This window comes from Rhinoderma darwinii, chromosome 12, assembly GCF_050947455.1.
Source record: "Rhinoderma darwinii isolate aRhiDar2 chromosome 12, aRhiDar2.hap1, whole genome shotgun sequence".
Lineage (NCBI taxonomy): Eukaryota > Metazoa > Chordata > Amphibia > Anura > Rhinodermatidae > Rhinoderma > Rhinoderma darwinii.
The window spans coordinates 50,003,338-50,023,127 of record NC_134698.1 but is presented as its reverse complement, the minus strand read 5'-3'; the positions used below and the strand labels follow the sequence as shown (position 1 = coordinate 50,023,127).

The window sequence follows — 19,790 nt, the reverse complement described above, 5'->3', positions numbered from 1 at the left end:
CAGAATGTATGAACTAGGCTCTGTATGAAGCTCTGTTCAGGCATTTTTCCCTGAAGATAGTTTCTTAAGTAGCTCATAGAAACCATATACAAAATAAAGTTCTACAAAAGTGGAGGTTCGGGTTAACTGATTCAATATGGAAGCCGCCAACTGCCAAAGATGACAGCAGGACATATTCTCTGCTCATACATCTGTGATCGCCATTGCGGTTTTGCGAACAATAATAGTAGTTCTAAAGATGTCATTCTGTTGTATTATGCTTAAGGAAACATGTTTGAGATCCATTATATGAAGACAGAATGTTAAACTCACATGTTCTCTTTAATATTAATGGTTGCTGTAAATAGTCTCTCTAGTCTATTAGAAAAATATTTGTAGGAATAGCAACAGTGCCCAATTCCACTTCTACATTCTTTTCTAAGGTAAATCTAAACCTAGATCAACTTGGTTGACTTCCTGCTGCTTGCTCTGCCCTTTGTAGGGTAGATTTTATAACATCGTGATATGTCTCGAAGACGGGGACATTTACAAGAATTATTTTTTTTTTTCCTGCTGATTTAATGTGCTCTTACTTACAGATTGTAAAACTGCTGGACGGAAAGAGATCACAGGCCGTAGGAATTTTAATATCCAGCTTACACCTTGACATGAAGGACATTCAGCAAGGTACGTTGACTTTTAGGAAATATCAATTTCTCCATCCTTTTTCTCATTGGTGGTAATAGTTTATAATCCTTCTATTCTTGCTGTAAGGAAAATCCTCATGTGAGCTTGTGCTTATACATATGAAGTAGCCAATCTGAGCACACACACCTGCAGTGTAAGGCTCTGTTCGTACCGCATTCACAGTGCATGTTCGGCGTATAGCAAACCCTTACATATGATTGCCATTGCCCAAAATGTATGTTTTTTAAAAACTATGCCATCCGGATGTTTGCCAAAAGGATACTGTTCAGCATATTTCCAGTGAGGCGCATTTCCCGACAGAAGGGAAAAGCCACAACCTGAGCCACAACCTGAGCCACCTAGGTGTGTTTAATAGACAACCATTACACTATTCTCCATTCATAAATAATAGCTGTGCCCTAATCAAACAGCTAAAAAGGAAGCACAGCCAAGCAGCCCACATCGAAATAAATAAATTGCAGGTAAGCAATGCCCATGGGATCGTTGCTGAAATATAATTTTTAAGGCCTCACCGGGGATTCCTCCTTAATAATGTGACCGTATACACACCACAGGCAATTAAGATTATTCGAACTTATGCACAGGAGTTTTGCTCTTGTCATAGATCAATTCCAGTAGAAAGACACCCCATCCCCAGGTAACTATATTATGAGGTTAGCTGGTTAAATCTGCACAACTCAATCCACTGTGCCTGGTACTGCAGTTCATATCAAGACAAACTAAGGGACCGTTTACACTGGGTAATGATCGGGTGAACAGGGCAACGATCAGCCAATGAACATTCAACGGCTGATTTGTATCTTTTATGTAGCATGAAATATTATCGTTGTCGGCAGCATGAACAGGGAGGCATGCTGCCAACATGATAGAAATGTATCGGGACGAACGATCGTAGTAATGATCACTCGTCCCCATACATCACTGATCATTGCTCCTTTTAATAGAAGCAAACGAGCACCGATCAATGAGCTGCCTCGTTGATCGGCGCTCGTGTTCACGGCCCAATGTTGCAGTCCTTGAAAACTCCATTTAAGCAGAGTACCGTGTATTAGGTAAGTGGGGACAAAACCCTTTGCCAATGTGTATAACTAGATGAGAATCTGCAGTAACTTTTTTCTCCCTTCTACTGTATTCTATTTTCAGGATAATGATTTTTATAAAACTGCAATTTATTTATGTGGTCATTTGGATGCGGTTTTTGAGGTTCCTTACTATAGTTTAATGTAATTTTTCGCTTTTCAACTATATGGGGAAGGTGTGCGTTGAGCGGCTCACCTACTGGATACAGATCCATCTGTATCCCATTACAGCAGAAATGACCTCAAGTCTTTGAAGTACAGTGCTCGTTAGTTTCAGGGCACTTAGATGGAAGTATTACAGGGACTTTGCTGTGTTTTACACTGCTCTCCCCTCTACTCCCTCCAGGAATTAGCACTCCCAGTCCCCCTGCCCCTTGCCCTCTTGCTAATCATTATTAAGGCTTTAGCTACTTTTTAATCAGTTTAACACATTGGTAAGTTTCCACATGATGGCTCTGACTGGAGCTTAGACTTGTGGGACTATAGGGGAGCGTGCTGGGCCTCTCATTTGTCAACTGTGGAATGTATAAATATTGTATTGGCCTGTTTAAAGAAGAGGGAATTTACATTGTGATATTGCCCTTAGTCTGAATATTTTTCAATGTTGGAGGAACGTAGAAAGCTGTAATTATTGTTGTGATGTTCTCTCTGCTCAGACGTTTTACTTCTCTGCTCGAAAGTTTCATTCATGCACAAACAGGAATTTCAAACTTCTTCTTGTGAAATGCAGTTTACCTTCCATAGCAAAACTTAGAAAGATCCTTCTTGTAAAATCTCTTTGCATTGAAACAAAAAGTCACATGTTTGTACTCCGACCCGAATCTTGTTGCATTAGGCAGAAGAGGTGGCCCTGCAGGTAATGATGTCAGCTCTTTAGGGGCCAAAGTTCTGCAAACAATTAAGGCTATGTTCACACGGAGTATTTTGCAGGGCCAAAACGGCCCGAGAACGCCTCCCATTGATTTCAATGGGAGGCGTCGGCGTCTTTTTCCCGCGAGCAGTAAAACTGCCTCGCGGGAAAAAGAAGCGACATGCCCTATCTTCGGGCGCTTCCGCCTCTGACCTCCCATTGACTTCAATGGGAGGCAGAGAAAGCGTATTTTGCGCTGTTTTATGCCCGCTGCGCTCAATGGCCGCGGGCGAAAAACGGCGCGAAAATCGCCGCGAAAATCTGCGTGCAGGGAGAGGAAAATCTGCCTCAAAGTTCCAAACGGAATTTTGAGGCAGATATTCCTCCCCCAAAATACTCCGTGTGAACATAGCCTTAGGCTGGGATACCCAATCTCCTTTGGTGCCAGCTATTTGCTTTTTCATTACTGGGAAAAAAATCTTTCAAAATGTAAACTGCATGAATAAAAAACACATCTATGCAGCGAAGGACAAAATTGACTTTAAGAAAATGCTAATTTTACAAAAACAACTACTTTTTTTGCCTAATCAAATAATGTTTTTCTACCGAAAATGTAAAATTCTTCTGCCAAGTTGTTAAAAAATTCTGTTTAGCCATTTTTCATCAAATTATGCATTCTGAAATTACCTACTATATTTCGTGAAAGGAGATCCATGAAGATTGGTGTTGATTGCGAACCGCCATTGTACCAATAGGTTGACTACAGAGCTGATGTTACAGGCTGGTCCAGAGATGTTCTTGAGACTGGCCCTGGTAATAGTATTGGAAGCTAGTGCCCCTTTGTCACGGAAAAAGAAACAGCCCTATAAAGGGAAGGTGTTAAATCTTCTTCTGTACTTAAAATTAAGTTGTTTTCATAAGACAACCCCTTAAATTCTTTAAGAATCCACCCATTTTTTGCCTCAAGGACTATACACATTTTTTTAATGTCTCTATCTCAACGTTTTTGAACATAAAACTTTTTTATTTTTGTGTTAATGCAAAAATTAGGTATTGTTTTTTGCAGAACACGTTGTACTCCATCTGTACCATTTTGAGGTTCATAAACTCTACAATTCGACTGTTATTTAATGAAGAAATATTTTAAACTCCTTTCCTCACTGACCAAAACTAAGGATATATATTTATAGTAAAGGGTGTTATGGTAATGTTGATACCAAATTTGCGAGGGTTATATTTTCTTATGAGTTTTTCATTAACTAAAATAAATTATATTTAACGGGTTTTTCCCACAGACACATGTATCTCCTATACATAGGATAGACAATACATGTTTGATTGCTGGCACCCCCTGAGGTGAGAACAAGGGACTGAAAACCTCCTGAAGTGCTCAATTAGAATGGAGCTCTGGCCTAGAAATGGCACCATCACTCTATTCCCATGGGGCACTTAAGGGGACTTCGGTCCCCCCATTCTCATCATTGGGGGAGTCCCAGCTGTCGGACCCCCAGCGATCACACATGTATCCCCTATTCTGATAATAAGGAATACATGTGTTTTGTGGGAAAACCCCTTTTAAAAAAATGTATTATTCCTGTGCGTCTAACTTCTGTAATCCTTTATCGATCAGCTATTATTACAGAGTGAAGCAGCGGGGAGGTGATTTCATGGTGGCCATTTGAATTTAGAGTCCATCTGAGAAGCTCTCCGTTCTGGCTCATAGAGGGGTGTTTCTGGGCTCTAATGGGGTATTTGGATGGGTGTTGTTTTTATCAGACAACCTCTTTTAATAGATGATCTAAGGAAATTTATTTATCTTGTGGTTGCTTACATTTTATTTAATTTATGAAAACTTTATGTACCAGGCAAAATATTAAAGTTGGTCTTCCCAGTCATGAGTAGCAAGAATGTTTTTGAAAGTCCCATGCACAAATGAACATTATAAAGATTACTGTCTTGGCTAGAAGGCGAAGCAGAATATTTATCACAGTTTATAAAGTTCAAAGGTGTCTTGATCCCATCACTTTGCTTGGACCCCGACTGTGCATTCGCAATAACCTCAAGTACTTATTTTCTAAATATTATTAAACAAGTTGTCCTAAATTATAAATTTCCCTGGATCTTTGTAAAATCTCAGGCTTTGTTTTGTTTTGTTTTTTTATATACAAAGGATATCATTGGAGATGATGTAACCTGTTAAATATAGGCTACACATATATTTTTGGTTTAACATAAATAAATGAACTATGTGTAACATTTAAATATTTGTTATAAAATATTGTGCATTGCCTTTCTGTGGGAGTTTTTCTCTAAATAATATGGCGTTGTTCACAGCTGCGTCTGGGCTTTCGTTGTTCTGCTCTGTCAAAGAAGCAGAACAACGAAAATTCTGAGCTACCGGATCTGTCGCATGACCGAACTAACAGCACCTGCTGGTGCAGATTTGAATTTAATAGGTTCTGTAGGGTTTCCCTTACAGTGTCCGTTGTTTTGCTGGAGAAAATAGTTCTGCATGCTGCGCTACTTTGTCTGGTAAAAACAATTAAATCTGCAACGGAGGTTCCTGAGGGAGCCTAACTGAAGTTTGGTAAAAAAATAAATTATAAATAAATAAATTTAAATACTATAATAATGAAATAATATATTTTTATACCTCTGGTATTTTTTTACCCTAAATCCAGCCATACACTTTAGATAGCTGTCTGTTCGGCCAGCAGCAATTCCTTTTAACCCCACCATAAACATGCTCTGTCAATGGGGAGAATAGGGAATAAGCTGCTGCCAGACCTCTCTGTCAGCTGCTTATCTCCTGTGGGGACAAAGGATTGGGAATGAAATCAAACATGCCTAAGAATTCTTTTTCCCCGAAATCTGCTGTCTAATGTGAATGGCCAGCGGCTTCATTCACAAAGCTGTATAAACGGTCTGGCTGAGATCACCGTTTTGTCCAAATGGTGGGATCAGATTGTGTCCTGGGAAAACAAGAATGGTAGTTTTCAAAGGAAAGGCTTCCCATTCACTTGGACTGTCCATACCAGGTAGTCTGTTTCGTGTATATTATAATTAGCTCCTTTTGTACGTGTGTATTTTTTTTCTTTGTTGATTTGTAGTCTTCTGATAAATAACCGGTCTTGATGATGGTTTATAGGCTTTTTGGACCTGCATTAGAAGGACATCATTTAGGTCAGGGAGGAAGACAGAGCTTTGATCTCCAAAGCAGAATTATTATCACATGATTTGTTGTTCCTTTGAAAATAATTCTGAGCGTGGCTAATTCAAAGTCTGCAGTTTAAGCATCTGACGTGACTGTCTTGACATTTTGTCCAGGATCTTCTTGAAATTGATGAATCAAGCACATTAACCTTTATATTGTATATCACAATGATTGCAAATTCCTGCTGTGGCTGGAATAGAACTCCAATTGTGCTCGGTGAGATGAAGACATACTGAGCGTCAATCTCATAAAGCATATTTCTATGCAAAATGTATTTGTGTTGCAGTCAGCAGTCATGTGTAAAATACGCATTAGGGGTATTTGTGTATACATTGGAGTCAGGCTTTATAGAGCAATTCTGAATAGAACTGCACTTGAGATAACAATTATTGAACTAATATAGGTGTTTGAGCAGATTACATTCTGTGACCAAAGTTCTTTTCTATTTATGTCTAATTATTTTACCTCTGCATTAGAGTAGACTATAAACCATAATCCACTGTGTTGAGCCCAAATTTGAGTTCCCTTGGTTAGGTCCGTTGAATAGGTCTTGTTCATCGAAATACTTGTTAATGTGTGCATGACCTGATGTTTATCTGGTTTTATACTTCTCTTGTATTCAACCATCACTTTTACATAACTAATATGATAAAGACCATGTCTGATGTTTCCTATTCTCTTCATATCCGTTTTTCTTATGTAAGCATTGTGCTATTTTGAATTTTGATATTTTCTTTGGAGTCAGAGGACTAGAGCATATATTTTATTTTTCACACGATATCTGGGAGTTCTGTGTTTTTTTTTTTAAATCAGGGTATTAATTTAGTTGTGTGAACAGTGATGAACCCGTCCTAATGCCTCAAGCACACTTCAGTGATATTATTCAGTGTGCTATCCATTTTTTTAATGGATAGTACATAGCCTAGCACACTGACCCATTAATTTTTATTGGGCCATGCACACATCTGTTTGTTTTTTTTGCAGATCCGTGTATCCGTTCCAGTGGCGGACACAGACTGCAAAAGGCCCCTGTGCAGATAATGTGCCAGGGCCCCCCCGCCCCCCCCCCCAATACCGACAAAGTTACCTAAACATATATATGCATATAAAAATAAACCTTACTAATAAAAATTATGAAGGAAGATTTATATTGTACATTTTATTACCAGTTTAGAACACAAGTAACACATTTTTTTCCGGGTTAAATTCTTATCTAAACTAAGTCCCTAAATGTGGGCAAAGAAAATGAAAAACCTATACTCACCTCCTCCGGCGCCTCCGTTCCCCCTCCGCAGCCCCTATCCCTTTCTGTGTTTACAAAGCTGCTGTGGTGACGCGCGGTCGATGGCACATGACCGCTGCAGCCAATCAATGCCCTCAACAGCGATTTGCTGTGGAACTACTGTCCTCAGCAGCACACCAATGAGGAGTTATTGGCAGCAGCGGTCACGTGCCATCGGCAGCGCGTCACCAGTGCAGCCTTGTACACTTGTAACACAGACCGAGACAGGAGGATGGGGGCTGCGGCGGGTGAACGGAGGCGAGGGAGGAGGTGAGTATAGTTTTTTTATTTTCTTTGCCCACATTTAGAGACTTAGGTTAAATTGAATCATTGAATATAACACAAAGCACTCATGCAACTGAGATGCAATAATTTAGATGATCTTATCATGCTTAGCTTACTGCACTGTTACCTATCAAGCAGGACTGAATCTCAAGATATCTACAGAGGGGGCTGTATGGCGTTATCTACAGGGGGGACTGTATGGCGCTATCAACAGAGGGGGCTGTATGGCGTTATCTACAGGGGGGACTGTATGGCGCTATCTACAGAGGGGTCTGTATGGCGCTATCTACAGGGGGGTCTGTATGGCGCTATCTACAGGGGGGACTGTATGGCGCTATCTACAGGGGGGACTGTATGGCGCTATCTACAGGGGGGACTGTATGGCGCTATCTACAGGGGGGACTGTATGGCGCTATCTACAGGGGGGACTGTATGGCGCTATCTACAGAGGGGGCTGTATGGCGTTATCTACAGGGGGGCTGTATGGCGTTATCTACAGGGGGCTGTATGGTGTTATCTACAGGGGGGACTTTATGGCGTTATCTACAGTGGGGTCTGTATGGCGTTATCTACAGGGGTTCTGTATGGCGTTCCCTACAGGGGGGGTCTGTAGGGAAAGTCATACAGCCCCCCCCTGTAGGGAACGCCATACAGACCCCCCTTTAGGGAACGCCATACAGACCCCCCTGTAGGGAACGCTATACAGCCCCCCCTGTAGGGAACGCTATACAGCCCCCCCTGTAGGGAACGCCTTACAGCCCCCCCCTGTAGGGAACGCCTTACAGCCCCCCCCCTGTAGGGAACGCCATACACCCCCAATCACTCAAAAAAATGCGACCTACAGTGTGAAAAGACAAAAGACATGTATCCCCTATCCACAGGATAGGGGATACATGTGTGATCGCTGGCATTGATAGGGAGAGCGGGGGACCGAAAGTCCCCCGAAGTTCTCCATCACTCACCTCTGACTTCCGGTGTCTGCGCAGCTCAAGTGTGACCGGCGCTCCATTCATTTCTACGGAGCTGCCGACACAGACCCCGGAAGTCCGAGGTTTGTGATGGAGAACTTCAGGGGACTTTCGGTCCCCCGTTCTCCCTATCAATGCCAGCGATCACACACGTATCCCCTATCCTGTGGATAGGGGATACATGTCTTATGTTTAATGGCAGAGCGGGGAGATACTCCCTGCTCTGCCGTAGTGTTCCGTGGCATCGCGCTGTAGCAGCCATAGCGGCAGCTAGCGGAGATTCCGGCCAAGGTGGGGGCCCGTGCCGGCAGGTGACGCGGGCCCCCTCATGCCGCGGCCCCGTAGCAGCCGCTACGGCTGCTATAGCAGTAGTTACGCCCCTGTGTTAGGGGGAGTTCACACTGAGGTTTTTTTCGCGAAAAACGTCAGAAAGTGCCTCCCATTGAAATCCATGAAATTTTTCCTGCGAGCAGTAAAAACCGCATGCGGGAAAAAGAAGCGCAATGCCCTTTCTTCGGGCGTTTCTGTCTCTGACTTCCCATTGACAACAATGGCAGGCAGAAAATGCGTTTTTTGCTGCGTTTCCCTGCCCACGGCCCGATGGCCGAAAAACGCCACAAAAAAACGCAATGAAAAACGCGGGAAGTGTTCTACCGGCAGGTCAAAATATGCCTCAAAATTCCGGAAGGAATTATGAGGCAGATTTTTCTACATAAAAACTTCTCCCTTCTGACATGAACTTTTTAACTTCATCTACCTGTCCTCTGCAGTCTGCACGTCCTCCACTCGTCCTGTGTCTGTCCTCCGCTCATCCTATGAGTTCTCCGGCAGTCCTGACTGTACTGTCCAGCCGCCCGAAGTCTTACGTCGCACCGCCCCCTGTCCTCTCCCCTGCCTGAGCGCTCCTCCTACCACCAGCATCGCCGTCCTGTCCTATTCATCTGTGCCAGATTGGCAGTGCAGTGTAGCGGCTATCACCGGGCCCGGGCACCCGCCCCCTCCCTCCCGATTGGTAGTGCAGTGTGGCGGCTATCACCGGGCCCCCGCCCCCTCCCTCCCCTCATGCCTAGTGTTGTGATGCTACTAGGCATGAGGGGGCCCGTGCCGCCAGGCCTGGTACATAAAATGTAATGTGCCTGTCAGGGCGACACGGGCCCCCCCATGCCGCGGGCCCCGTAGCAGCTGCTACGGCTGCTACTGTGGTAGTTACGCCACTGAACGGGCCCCCTTCCCACGCGGGGCCCTTGTGCAGCTGCACCGGCTGCACATGCGGTATGTCCGCCCCTGATCCGTTCCACAAATTATAGAACAGATCTTATTCCTGTCTGTTTTTAAAGATCAGTCTCGGCCATTCTATGCATTGGTCTGTCAAAATTACAGACCAGGCACGGAAGCCATCCATGTGCGGTCCGTGTTTTACGGATCCGTGATTTGCAGCCTTATAAAGGGCCACGGATGTGTGCTTGAGGCATAAGCTTTGTTCACACACAGCGTGATTGCTGCGGATTTTCCATTCTGATCTGCTAATGGAAAATACGCAGCATATTACAGTAGTAGCAAAGTTTAATTCGATCTAAGAAACCTCATCCACACGCTGCAGAAAATATCTGTGCAAAGTTTGTCCGGCAGTGGAGGTTTTTTATTTTGCAGCTTGTCAATTTATTCTGTTAAATAGTTGCGTTTTTGCTCTGAAGTTAAACTCTGCAACAAATACCAACTGTAAAAATAACTCTATTAAAAAAAAAAAAGTGCCTATACTCACCTCCCCAGGCATTTCCATAGCGATGCCTCACAGATTGCAGGGGTCACGTGCGACACAACGTCATCTCAGGAGGCCTTCTCCACACAGACCACACGAGGAAGCTGCGCATGAGCAGGCCAAGAAAGGTGGGTATAGGCTTTTTTTTTTTTTTCATTTATATTTCCCTCTCCTCCGCATCAGCAAACCCGGATGAAAATCTGCACCAAATGAAACACCGTTTGGTGCAGACATTCGACCAGAATTCCCTGCAGTATCTGGGTTGGATTTGCTGTGGAGCTTTCCGCAGCAATTCCTACCATGTCAACATGCTTCAAAGAAGCTCTGTCACCAGATTATAAGTGCCCTATCTAATCTGATTGGCGCTGTAATGTAGAGTGTTGGCGCTATATAAATAAAGATTATTAGATAACAGTGGTTTTTATTTTGAAAAAGGGAACATTTTTGAGCAAGTTATGAACAATTTTAGATTTATGCTAAGTAGTTTCTTAATGACCAACTGGGCTTTTTTTAAACTTTTCACCAAGTGGGCGTTGTAAAGAAGTGTATGACGCTGACCAATCAGCGTCATACACTTCTCTCCATTCATTTCCATCTGTACTCCCAGCACAGCGTGATCTCGCAAGATCATGTTGTGCCGTCACATACACCCACAGTAACTTTACCGAAGTGTCGGGAGTGTGAATAGACCGCGTCCTGGCTGGAGGCAATGTCTATTTACTCTCAAGACACTTCGGTAAAGTTTATGTGGGAGTAACCACACAGCATGATCTCGCAAGATCACGCTGTGCTGTGAGAATGAATGGAGAGAAATGTATGACGCTGATTGGTCAGCGTCATACACTTGTCTTTACAATGCCCACTTGGTCAAAAGTTAAACGCCCAGTTGGCCATTAAGAAACTAATAAGCATAAATATAAAATTGTTCGTAACTTTCTCAAAAATGATCGTTTTTCTAAATAAAAACCACTGTTGTTATCTACATTACATCGCCGATCAGATTAGGTAGGGGATAGGGCATTTATAAACTGGTGACAGAGCCCCTTTAAGGAAATACCATCTAAAGTCTCAAGCAACCACAAATGCTGGAAATGCATCAAATTTTTGTTGCAGATTTTAGTGCAGTATTTCATGCAGTTTTTTGAACCAAAGCCAGGTGGATTCAAAAGAAATGGGAAGAACTTATACTTCTCCTTCCTCCTGGATCCACTACTGCCATTGGCTAACAAACTGTTTAAAAAGCTGCACCAAAATCTGCAAAACAACTCGGTGTGCTTCCTGCCCAAAAGCTTATTTTCCCTGCTTTTCACTTTGGTTGAATGCAATCTATTGTTCCCTGTCAGCAGCGATTTCAGACAAGGTAGAGGCTGTAGTGTTGTTCGATTCTGAGAAACTCCCAAAAAATCGATATAAAGAGATATTAGGAGCTCTCGTCCTCCTTTTATGAACTTGTCTACATTCATTTAATTGAGACGTGGTTCCCTTTGCTAATGGCATAGTATAATACTTTGCATAGAAAGATCAATCTTAATATTTTCACAGTTCGAGCCTGCAGTAAAATAATCCTATTCACAGATTTCTAGAAATTTGTAGTTAGGCCTGCAATCTGTCTGGGCAGCGCTGCTGGAGGGGCCAGCCTAGATGTGGTGTGTGTATCTCTGGTGCCAAAGACTTTGTGCTGACGACTTTATGTAGCAAGGGAGTCTCCTGATCCCACATAAGACCTTCCATGCTCCCCGCCTCATAAATCACCAGGCATCTTATAGACACAGTCAGGGAGGGAAGTGTCTGAAAAGTCAAGTTCACAGGAGACGGCTAAACAAGACTGAAGAGTCATCATTACTCTTTCCTGCCTCCTCTCTGACACTGTTTTTAGATTTTTAAATATACATTTGCTAGAAAGAGGATCTCGAGTCGCTGAGTACTCTGTTCTTCTCCTCAGAGTTTATAGATGCATGGACCCAAAGACAGAAATGAGAATGAGCAGTCACTGTTTTCTATACCTGTTTAACCATTGCTGGGGAATTTTCTCCAAACTGTTCCTAATAATTGTATATCCTGAGGGCCCACCCAGCACCTATACTGAGCATCATGTGCACGTCCACTTTTTATTTGTCAACTTTGTCATTGTTTGTTTCCCGTTGCTCATACAGCGCTAACACATTCTGAAGCGCTGTACAGAGATGGTCACTGTATAAGGTCTAATAGGTTATTTGTGAATAAAACCATAAGAAATAGAGCCTAATGGCAAATATTTGGCTTTAAAGTCCTCTCCAAATGCTGATCCTTCAGGGCCCGTTATTGTATTAAACATGGGCCCACCGCAGCATTCTGTGGTACTCCGGTGCGCCAGTCCAGCTGTGGTCCTTATACGTCTCTTCTCTGCTGGCTATAGGCACAGGCCTGATATACATGTTGAAAATTTAGTCATGTTCTGTATTGGACTATAAGCAGGAACCATGAATAAGTTCATACACTTTAGTATAGTAGTATCAGATTTGTTCTCTTTATAAGCGTAAATGATCTGATAATCGGTTAAGGCATCAGTGACTCCATTGTTGCAACCCAGCAGTCAGCAGAAAGCAAGCACCATTTATGGCAGCCTATTTCTTGCTTATGGTCTAGCACATATAGGCAAGCCTAAAATAGTCTATGTCTGCTGATGGGCTTCAGAGAAGCCAGCAGTAATGTAATAATGTTACTGGTCACTTCAGCTGAATTCTGATAGTAAAGACTGTTTTGTAATTGGTACATATGCTGGTGTAGGTTCACCTTTGTCTGAAGCGTTGTTTCTGTAACCATCCCCTAATATACTCTTATTAGTTAAAATCCTGTATTTTATGGAAGTATATGATCTCACTGCCAGTGTGGAGGTGCCGGGTTTATATCTCACACACAACCTTTCTCTCTTAGGCAGACATTTTCCACTGTAAATTTTGCTGCCAATCTACAACAACAAAATGTGTGTGTTTTTAAAATTGGGTTCTGATTGACTAGCATTGTACTGTACAATGAACCCTGGCCTTAGGTCATAAAATGCAGCCAACAGTCTGTAGCCTAACAGTAAGTAGTTCAAGTGTGTGTCTCTGTATGTACGTGTGTGTGGGTGTGTGCATGTGTATGTGTGTATATATATATATATATATATATATATATATATATATATATATATATATATATATGCATGCACAAACTCATTCTCACACTTCCCAATGCATACAACAGGCAATGAGTAGTAGAGGTGGAATTTGCTTCTGTTTTCTTTCGAGTGGATCTGTCACAATATTAGTATTGTTGTTTAAGGGCAGCATAGTAGGGGACATTGTGTTGTTTGGCTAATAGCCCTTAAAGGGTTTGTCCACTTTCAGCAAATTAATGTTGTTGATTGTATAATTAAGTTATACAATTTTCCAATATACTTTCTGTATTGATTCCTTGTGGTTTTTAAGATCTCTGCTTGTTATTCAGGAAGATCATTCATGGTTTACTTCCAGTGGATACAATTCGGTCCATGGTCATGTGATGGACACACAGGTGCTAGGAGCGTTAGAAGACACAGCTCTGATGCACATACTGTAACTGTAATTAGTCTTACACCTGTGTGTCCACCACATGACCATGGACAGAATTGTATCCACTGGAAGTAAACCATGAATATCTTCCTGAATAACAAGCAGAGATCTTAAAAACCATGAGCCATTAATACAGAAAGTATATTGGAAAAACTGTATAGCTTTTAATTATACAAACAATAGCATTAATTTGCTGAAACTGTACAACCCCCTTAACAAAGAAAACTGCGGACTGATAGTTTAGCAGCAGGGCTGCCCTCACGTTGATGTTGCCTTGTGTAGTGCGTTCTGCTATCGCCCCTTTCCCCACATGGTGTTTTGTCCATAAAGTGCACAAATAATCCTATCAAACAGTACCTAATTATAAGTACCATACAGTGCCATGTATTTGCCAGATAATTTCTCTACACAGGTGCCTAAAAATATAACATTTCTGTACAGTGCAGCCACCCCCGCCATACACATCAAAAATATTCTCTATTAGTACTGGCATATCAATCTATGTGCCTTCGCTCTACACAGGAAAAAATTCTCTGTATATAGCTAGGTTATACGTTATTTAACGCAAACACTGATCAATAGAAGACGCCTCAAGATCTGCTCATTCTTGCACGATATATTTTAAAGGATAATAATACTATGCAATGTCTCGATGAAAATAGAATTGAAATATGGTGAATATATTTAGCAAAACCTCACCCCTACCCCATGTGTCTACTTAGACACATACTCTTTTAACCCCCTGATTTGCCTTTGATTGACTTTGTAAATACTTAGGATTGATACTTCCTGAAGGCCATCTCTCTTTGACATTTAAAGCTGTGGTATTTATTCTTTTGAAACACTGGGATAAATACGGATTACTTGGATGAACTGTGATTTAGATTTTTGCCGTTTTCATGTAGAGATATTGCATTTCTTTATTTACTCTATTGGTTGGGAATGTGCCGTTATTTGCATTCTCCATTTGTTACACTAATTGAACATGACTCTTGTATGAGTTTTTAATTCCGCCAAAGGAGAATGACTACAAATTCTGTTGGTATATATCCCGTCTTTGAAGTTTTATTTTTCTCCAGAATTCAGAAAGTTGCTTCCAGGGATTGACTTCTGGCTTCTGCAAATGTTGCAATCTCTGTAGACCTCTTAAAGTGCATTTGGCAATATATTTTCTTGAAGACCGTCCTTTTTGATTTGTTAGTTTATCTTAATTCTTCTTGCTTATCCACTGAATGTTTCCTGCAAATCATTGGCAAAACTTCAGAATGTTGGTTTTTTTTCAGGTCCAAGAAGATACTTTGCTTTGAAAACAGAGGGTGATCTTGTATTAAAAATAAATACAAAATATTTAAAGGGGTTTTCCACTTTCTGACAACTAACGTATCCACCAGATAGGTCATCAGTATATGATCAGTGTGTGTCCGACACACAGACCCCGCACCGTTCCGCTACACCGGCTGCCTCCGTGCACCAAATGTTTGGCACGGTATGCAGTAGTTGGATCCTGAGACAGATGGCCCCGACCACTGCAAAGCGGCCATTAGGCAGAACTGCAGCTCTGCTCCTATTCACTTGATTCCCAATTAACATTTTATTTTGCTCAACATAATTTAATCTGTGATCAGCTGAGAATATATTGCGAAATTTACTGTAGTCTGTATAGGAGTGATCTCAGTGCCTAATATACCATAAGAGGTGATGTGTTTGTCATTTTAACTGCATTTTACTTAGCCATGAGCTGACTGTGCTATGGAATGCATTGGCGCCTTATGAATCATAACATCTTTTCCATAACTCTAATATTGCAAGCCCATGACTCTCATAATGCTATTTTATGTGGAATTTCCGTAAACTCCCGGGATAATATTTGGGTTGTATGAGCTGTCACAGGAGCCGTGTCCCCTCATAGATCTTGTAAAACATACCACTGGTGGCATCTACAGCCCTGAGGTGTTCAGAGAAAGACTTGTATAATCATTTTGGATTTAGTGTGTTAAAGCACAGGGCGCAAAGGAAAGTTTCTACTTAAAACAATTCAATAACCGGAGCGTGTGAAATGTAGCTGGCGAGTGTTTTTTTTATGAGCGCCTGCCTGCCTGGGAGCTGGGTCCTGCTCTGCTTTGTGTCCCATCTGACGGCTATTATTTTCTAATGGGAGCAGGTTTGCTCTAATGACGCTCCCGTGTATAAATTCTTTTTGCAGTGAGCAGACACTGTTGGGCCACATAAAAATGTTTGCCTTAATTTCCCTGCAAAAAAGGATTTCAGAAACCAGACCAGGCTTGTAACAGATTTTTTAAAGGTTGAGGAACCCAATAAAATTACCAGCCTTGCACAGCATGCGTCTGCTTCCTTTTGGAGTTATTGTTAGGTGTAGGTGAGATATTCAGGAGGTTGACAGTGTGTGTTGGAGGGAAGTGAAAACCCACCAGGAAAGACTGGTTTTAATGAGTCTAATTTGCATTACATGGCGAGCTTCATGCAGACAAGCTTCATAACATTAGCACTTTTCAGACTGTTGGAGGTGTGAGCCCTGTGACATTGCCCCTGCTGGCTGGTAAATGAGACAACAGTACATTGCCTAATAATGTACAGCTACCATAAAGTTGGTGTAAATGTAGATGGTTTTATCACTTCTAAGAATGTAAAGTGGTGTCATCTGTTCTTTGTCATCTATAGTACCATATACAAGGAGAAGCAGCTTTCTCCTGCTAGATGGCTCCGTTTAGATTGGAATAAAATACGTTTTCTTATAGAAAACCTATCTCTGGAAGCCACAGTAATCCTACGAGCCACCTGTTCTATCGTGACCACAGGTTTAATTATAATTCATTCAATAAAACTGGAAGCTATTGTCTGTGGTGTCAAAACAATCATTGCCAATTAGTTCTATTGGCAACAAAATAACCATTGCCTCTACAGCAAGGTATTCATACAAAATAGTGATTATAGTGCCAAACCAAGGTCACCACCAAAATCTTTACAATCTTGTAGTTAAACACAGAGCTCTGTCTATTCTCTTATGGAAGATCCATTGATCGTTCATATTGGTCATCTGATATCTGCTCCGAGAGTATTCATTCAGCATGGAGGCTATGTTGCTGTGAGACTCTGGATTTTTATTCAAATCATTAGAAAAAATGTGCTCCTTTTGTAGGCAGGTTGCACATGGTAAGGAAGAATGAGGAGAATAGCAGACCCAATTTTTTGGAAAGGTTTTAGAAACCCATAAACACCCTTAAAAGGCCTCCTACCCTCCTCATTCTTCCATACCGTGTGCAACCTGCCTACCACGAAGGACATTTTTTCTTCTGATTTGAATAAAAATCCAGAGTCTCACAGCAACACAGTCTTTATGCGGAATTAATACTCTGGGAGCAGATATCCGATGACCAATATGAACAATCAATGGGTCTTCCATAAGAGAATAGACAAAGTTCTGTGTTTAACTACAAGATTGTAAAGATTTGAGTAGTGACCGCGGATTGGTAATTATGCTATTATACACCGTGTATCACTATTATCCCTGATCACCCTCTGGCAATCTATAGCGAATAGGAAATATATAATAAAATAGACACCCACCCCCCTCCGCCTTATGCTGGAACCCTTAAAGGGAACTAGTTACATTGAACATGCTGTTTGATCTGCCATAAATCAAGCTGTGCTAAGCAGATTGAAATACAGATTTGTGCCAAAAGATTCAGGATAATGTTTTAATTTATAAATTTAGATCCCTGCTCTCTGTAGCCTTAAGAGTCCAGTGGGAGGTCCTACTCCATGGTTGGCAACTGTTGTATGCACACGCATACAGAGAGAGCTGTCAATCATTGGTTGAAATCGCTCACTGGACTCAAGTCCACAGAGAGCAGGGATTAAAATCAATAAACTAAAGGTTACCCTGAATCTTTTGGCACCAACTGTATGTCAATCTTCCTAGTGCTTCTCTTCCTATACATGCTGCTGGCAGATCGGACAGCAAGTTCAATGTGCCTGGTTTCTTTTACACATGGCTCGACAGAATATATTTCATGTTCAAGCACTTTGTTGGTCACATTGTTAGTTTTGGTTTCACACCCTATTAGGGTTTTAGGACTAGTTTCCAGCCTTTAAATGGAAGTACATTATTAATTAAAAACGGAACTATTGGTTGAGAACAACATTCTTAGGTTTAGGAAACTTAGGCAGCTATAAGCATGTTAAGTTGAAGGGTATAGCCAACAGATTTGAGAAGCGAGACTTTTTGAGTCCAAAAGCTAGTCAAACATAAGTGGAAACAGAAGAGAATGATCTTTGTGAAGAAAGGGAAACCCGAAAAATGATCTCTTTGCTTCAAACTGGAAATTTACAATGGGAAAATATGTCCTGGAAACATGTTTCTGTAAACTAAATGCTATTCTGGCAAACTGGGTTGGCCAACTTTTTTAAACTAGGAGAATACTTTTATGAGGGAGAGTATATAGTTTTGACAAGAATCATTGATTGACCTCCTGTATGGCTAGAACCCTTTAGGGCTAGTTCACACTGAGTTTTTGATACTGTTTTTTGACATGGAAACCACGCCAAAAAAAACTGAAGAAATCGCATCCCATTGATTTGAACTGGAGGCGGAGGAGTTTTTCCTGCGAGACAAAAAAGCGACATGCTTTTTCTTCCCACAGTTCCGTCTCTGACCCCCACATTAAAATCAATGGGAGGCAGAGAAAGCTTTTTTCGCTGCATTTTTTTGCCCGCTACACTCAATAGCCGCGGCCGAAAAACACAGTGAAAATCTGTGGCAAAGGATGTGCAGGCAGGACAAAACCTACCTCAAAATTCCTTCAGGAATTTTGAGGCAGATTTTTCTGCCTGAAAAAAACTATGTGAACATACTCTTAGAGAAATTAATACCTCCAGTTTTACGTATAAAGATGGATCTTACATTTATAAATTAATCCACTTCTTTAAAATAATAATTAAAAAAAGCTCTTTATATACAGGATTGGCCAAAACTTATATTAAACATTTCATAAACAAAAGCCACGAACCTGCAGGGAACCACTGCCATACTTCACTGTTGGCTGCAGATTTTCATCCAAGTACCACGCTCCAGCAGTTCGTCTATGAACAGGCAGCATATATCTGGATTGACATGTCAAAACTTTTTTTGGGCTGAGTGTGTTGCCTTCCATTACCCATCACTTCAGTCAGTTTGTGTAAAGGTAAGTTTCTTGACTTTGTTTCCCTTTCAAGGGAATTACTTTTTGTCAGCAAGTCTTTTGTGGGGTCCAATTCGGGTTTCAGAGGTCTCAGTGAGTGAGTGATTTGCTAGTCATACTGGGCACCTTCTAGTTGCAAATGGGTATAATTTTGATATACCTTCTGTGCTTCACCTCAGTGCTCAACCCTATTTGTTTCATTCTGATTGCTGATAAAAAAACAAACTTTATTTTTTATTTTTTTTGGGAGAGCCCTAGCTACTGCGGGACACAAGTTTCTACATATAAGAAATATTAATTTAAGCATTTGTTACGTTCACCCTTGTTATCAAGATATGTCAGAAGATATATTACGTAGTGGTTTATTCACTGTAACACCATTGATCACTAGAAAAAGGGTCCTCATGAGGAATTCCCCGCGTGTCTTTTAATGGGATTGATGGGGACAGGCACAGACCCCCACCGATGACATTTTCTGATGTCTCTGTGAAGATGACTAAAGGGTTGTCCCAAGATTAAGTATTACATTTCTATTAGATCACCAAATCATATTATTATTCAATACGAACACATGCTCCTTTGTATAGAAGTTGGTGTTATACACTTGTCATGGCGCCACCTGGTGACTTTTGATTCCCTTCTCAGGGTGAAAAGAAGCCGGTTCTAGTGCGCCAATTCTTATTCGCTGTCCAGTACAATAGCAAAAATTACTCCATGACACATGTACGATAGGATCCACGCAGTGAGACTGAGCTACTGGCCAAGTGTGACCACCAGCACTGGTCACATTAGGTGGACCTTATGAGAGGGAATCAAAAGAAAACCAGGGGGCCTAATAAGTATCTAACTGCAATATCTAGACACATTGAAAAATTATGTTTTGTGTAATCTAACAG

At 41.5% G+C, this 19,790-nt stretch overlaps 1 protein-coding gene across 1 annotated transcript in view; it reads left to right on the top strand.

Annotated features, from left to right (window-relative positions):
* The window catches only part of FMN1 (formin 1), a 235,391-nt gene that overhangs the window by 162,977 nt on the left and 52,624 nt on the right, over positions 1–19,790 (top strand). Inside the window, exon 8 of the mRNA XM_075843377.1 lies at positions 579–666. Within this exon, the coding sequence (XP_075699492.1) occupies positions 579–666 (88 nt within the window). The remainder of the gene's footprint in view (positions 1–578; positions 667–19,790) is intronic.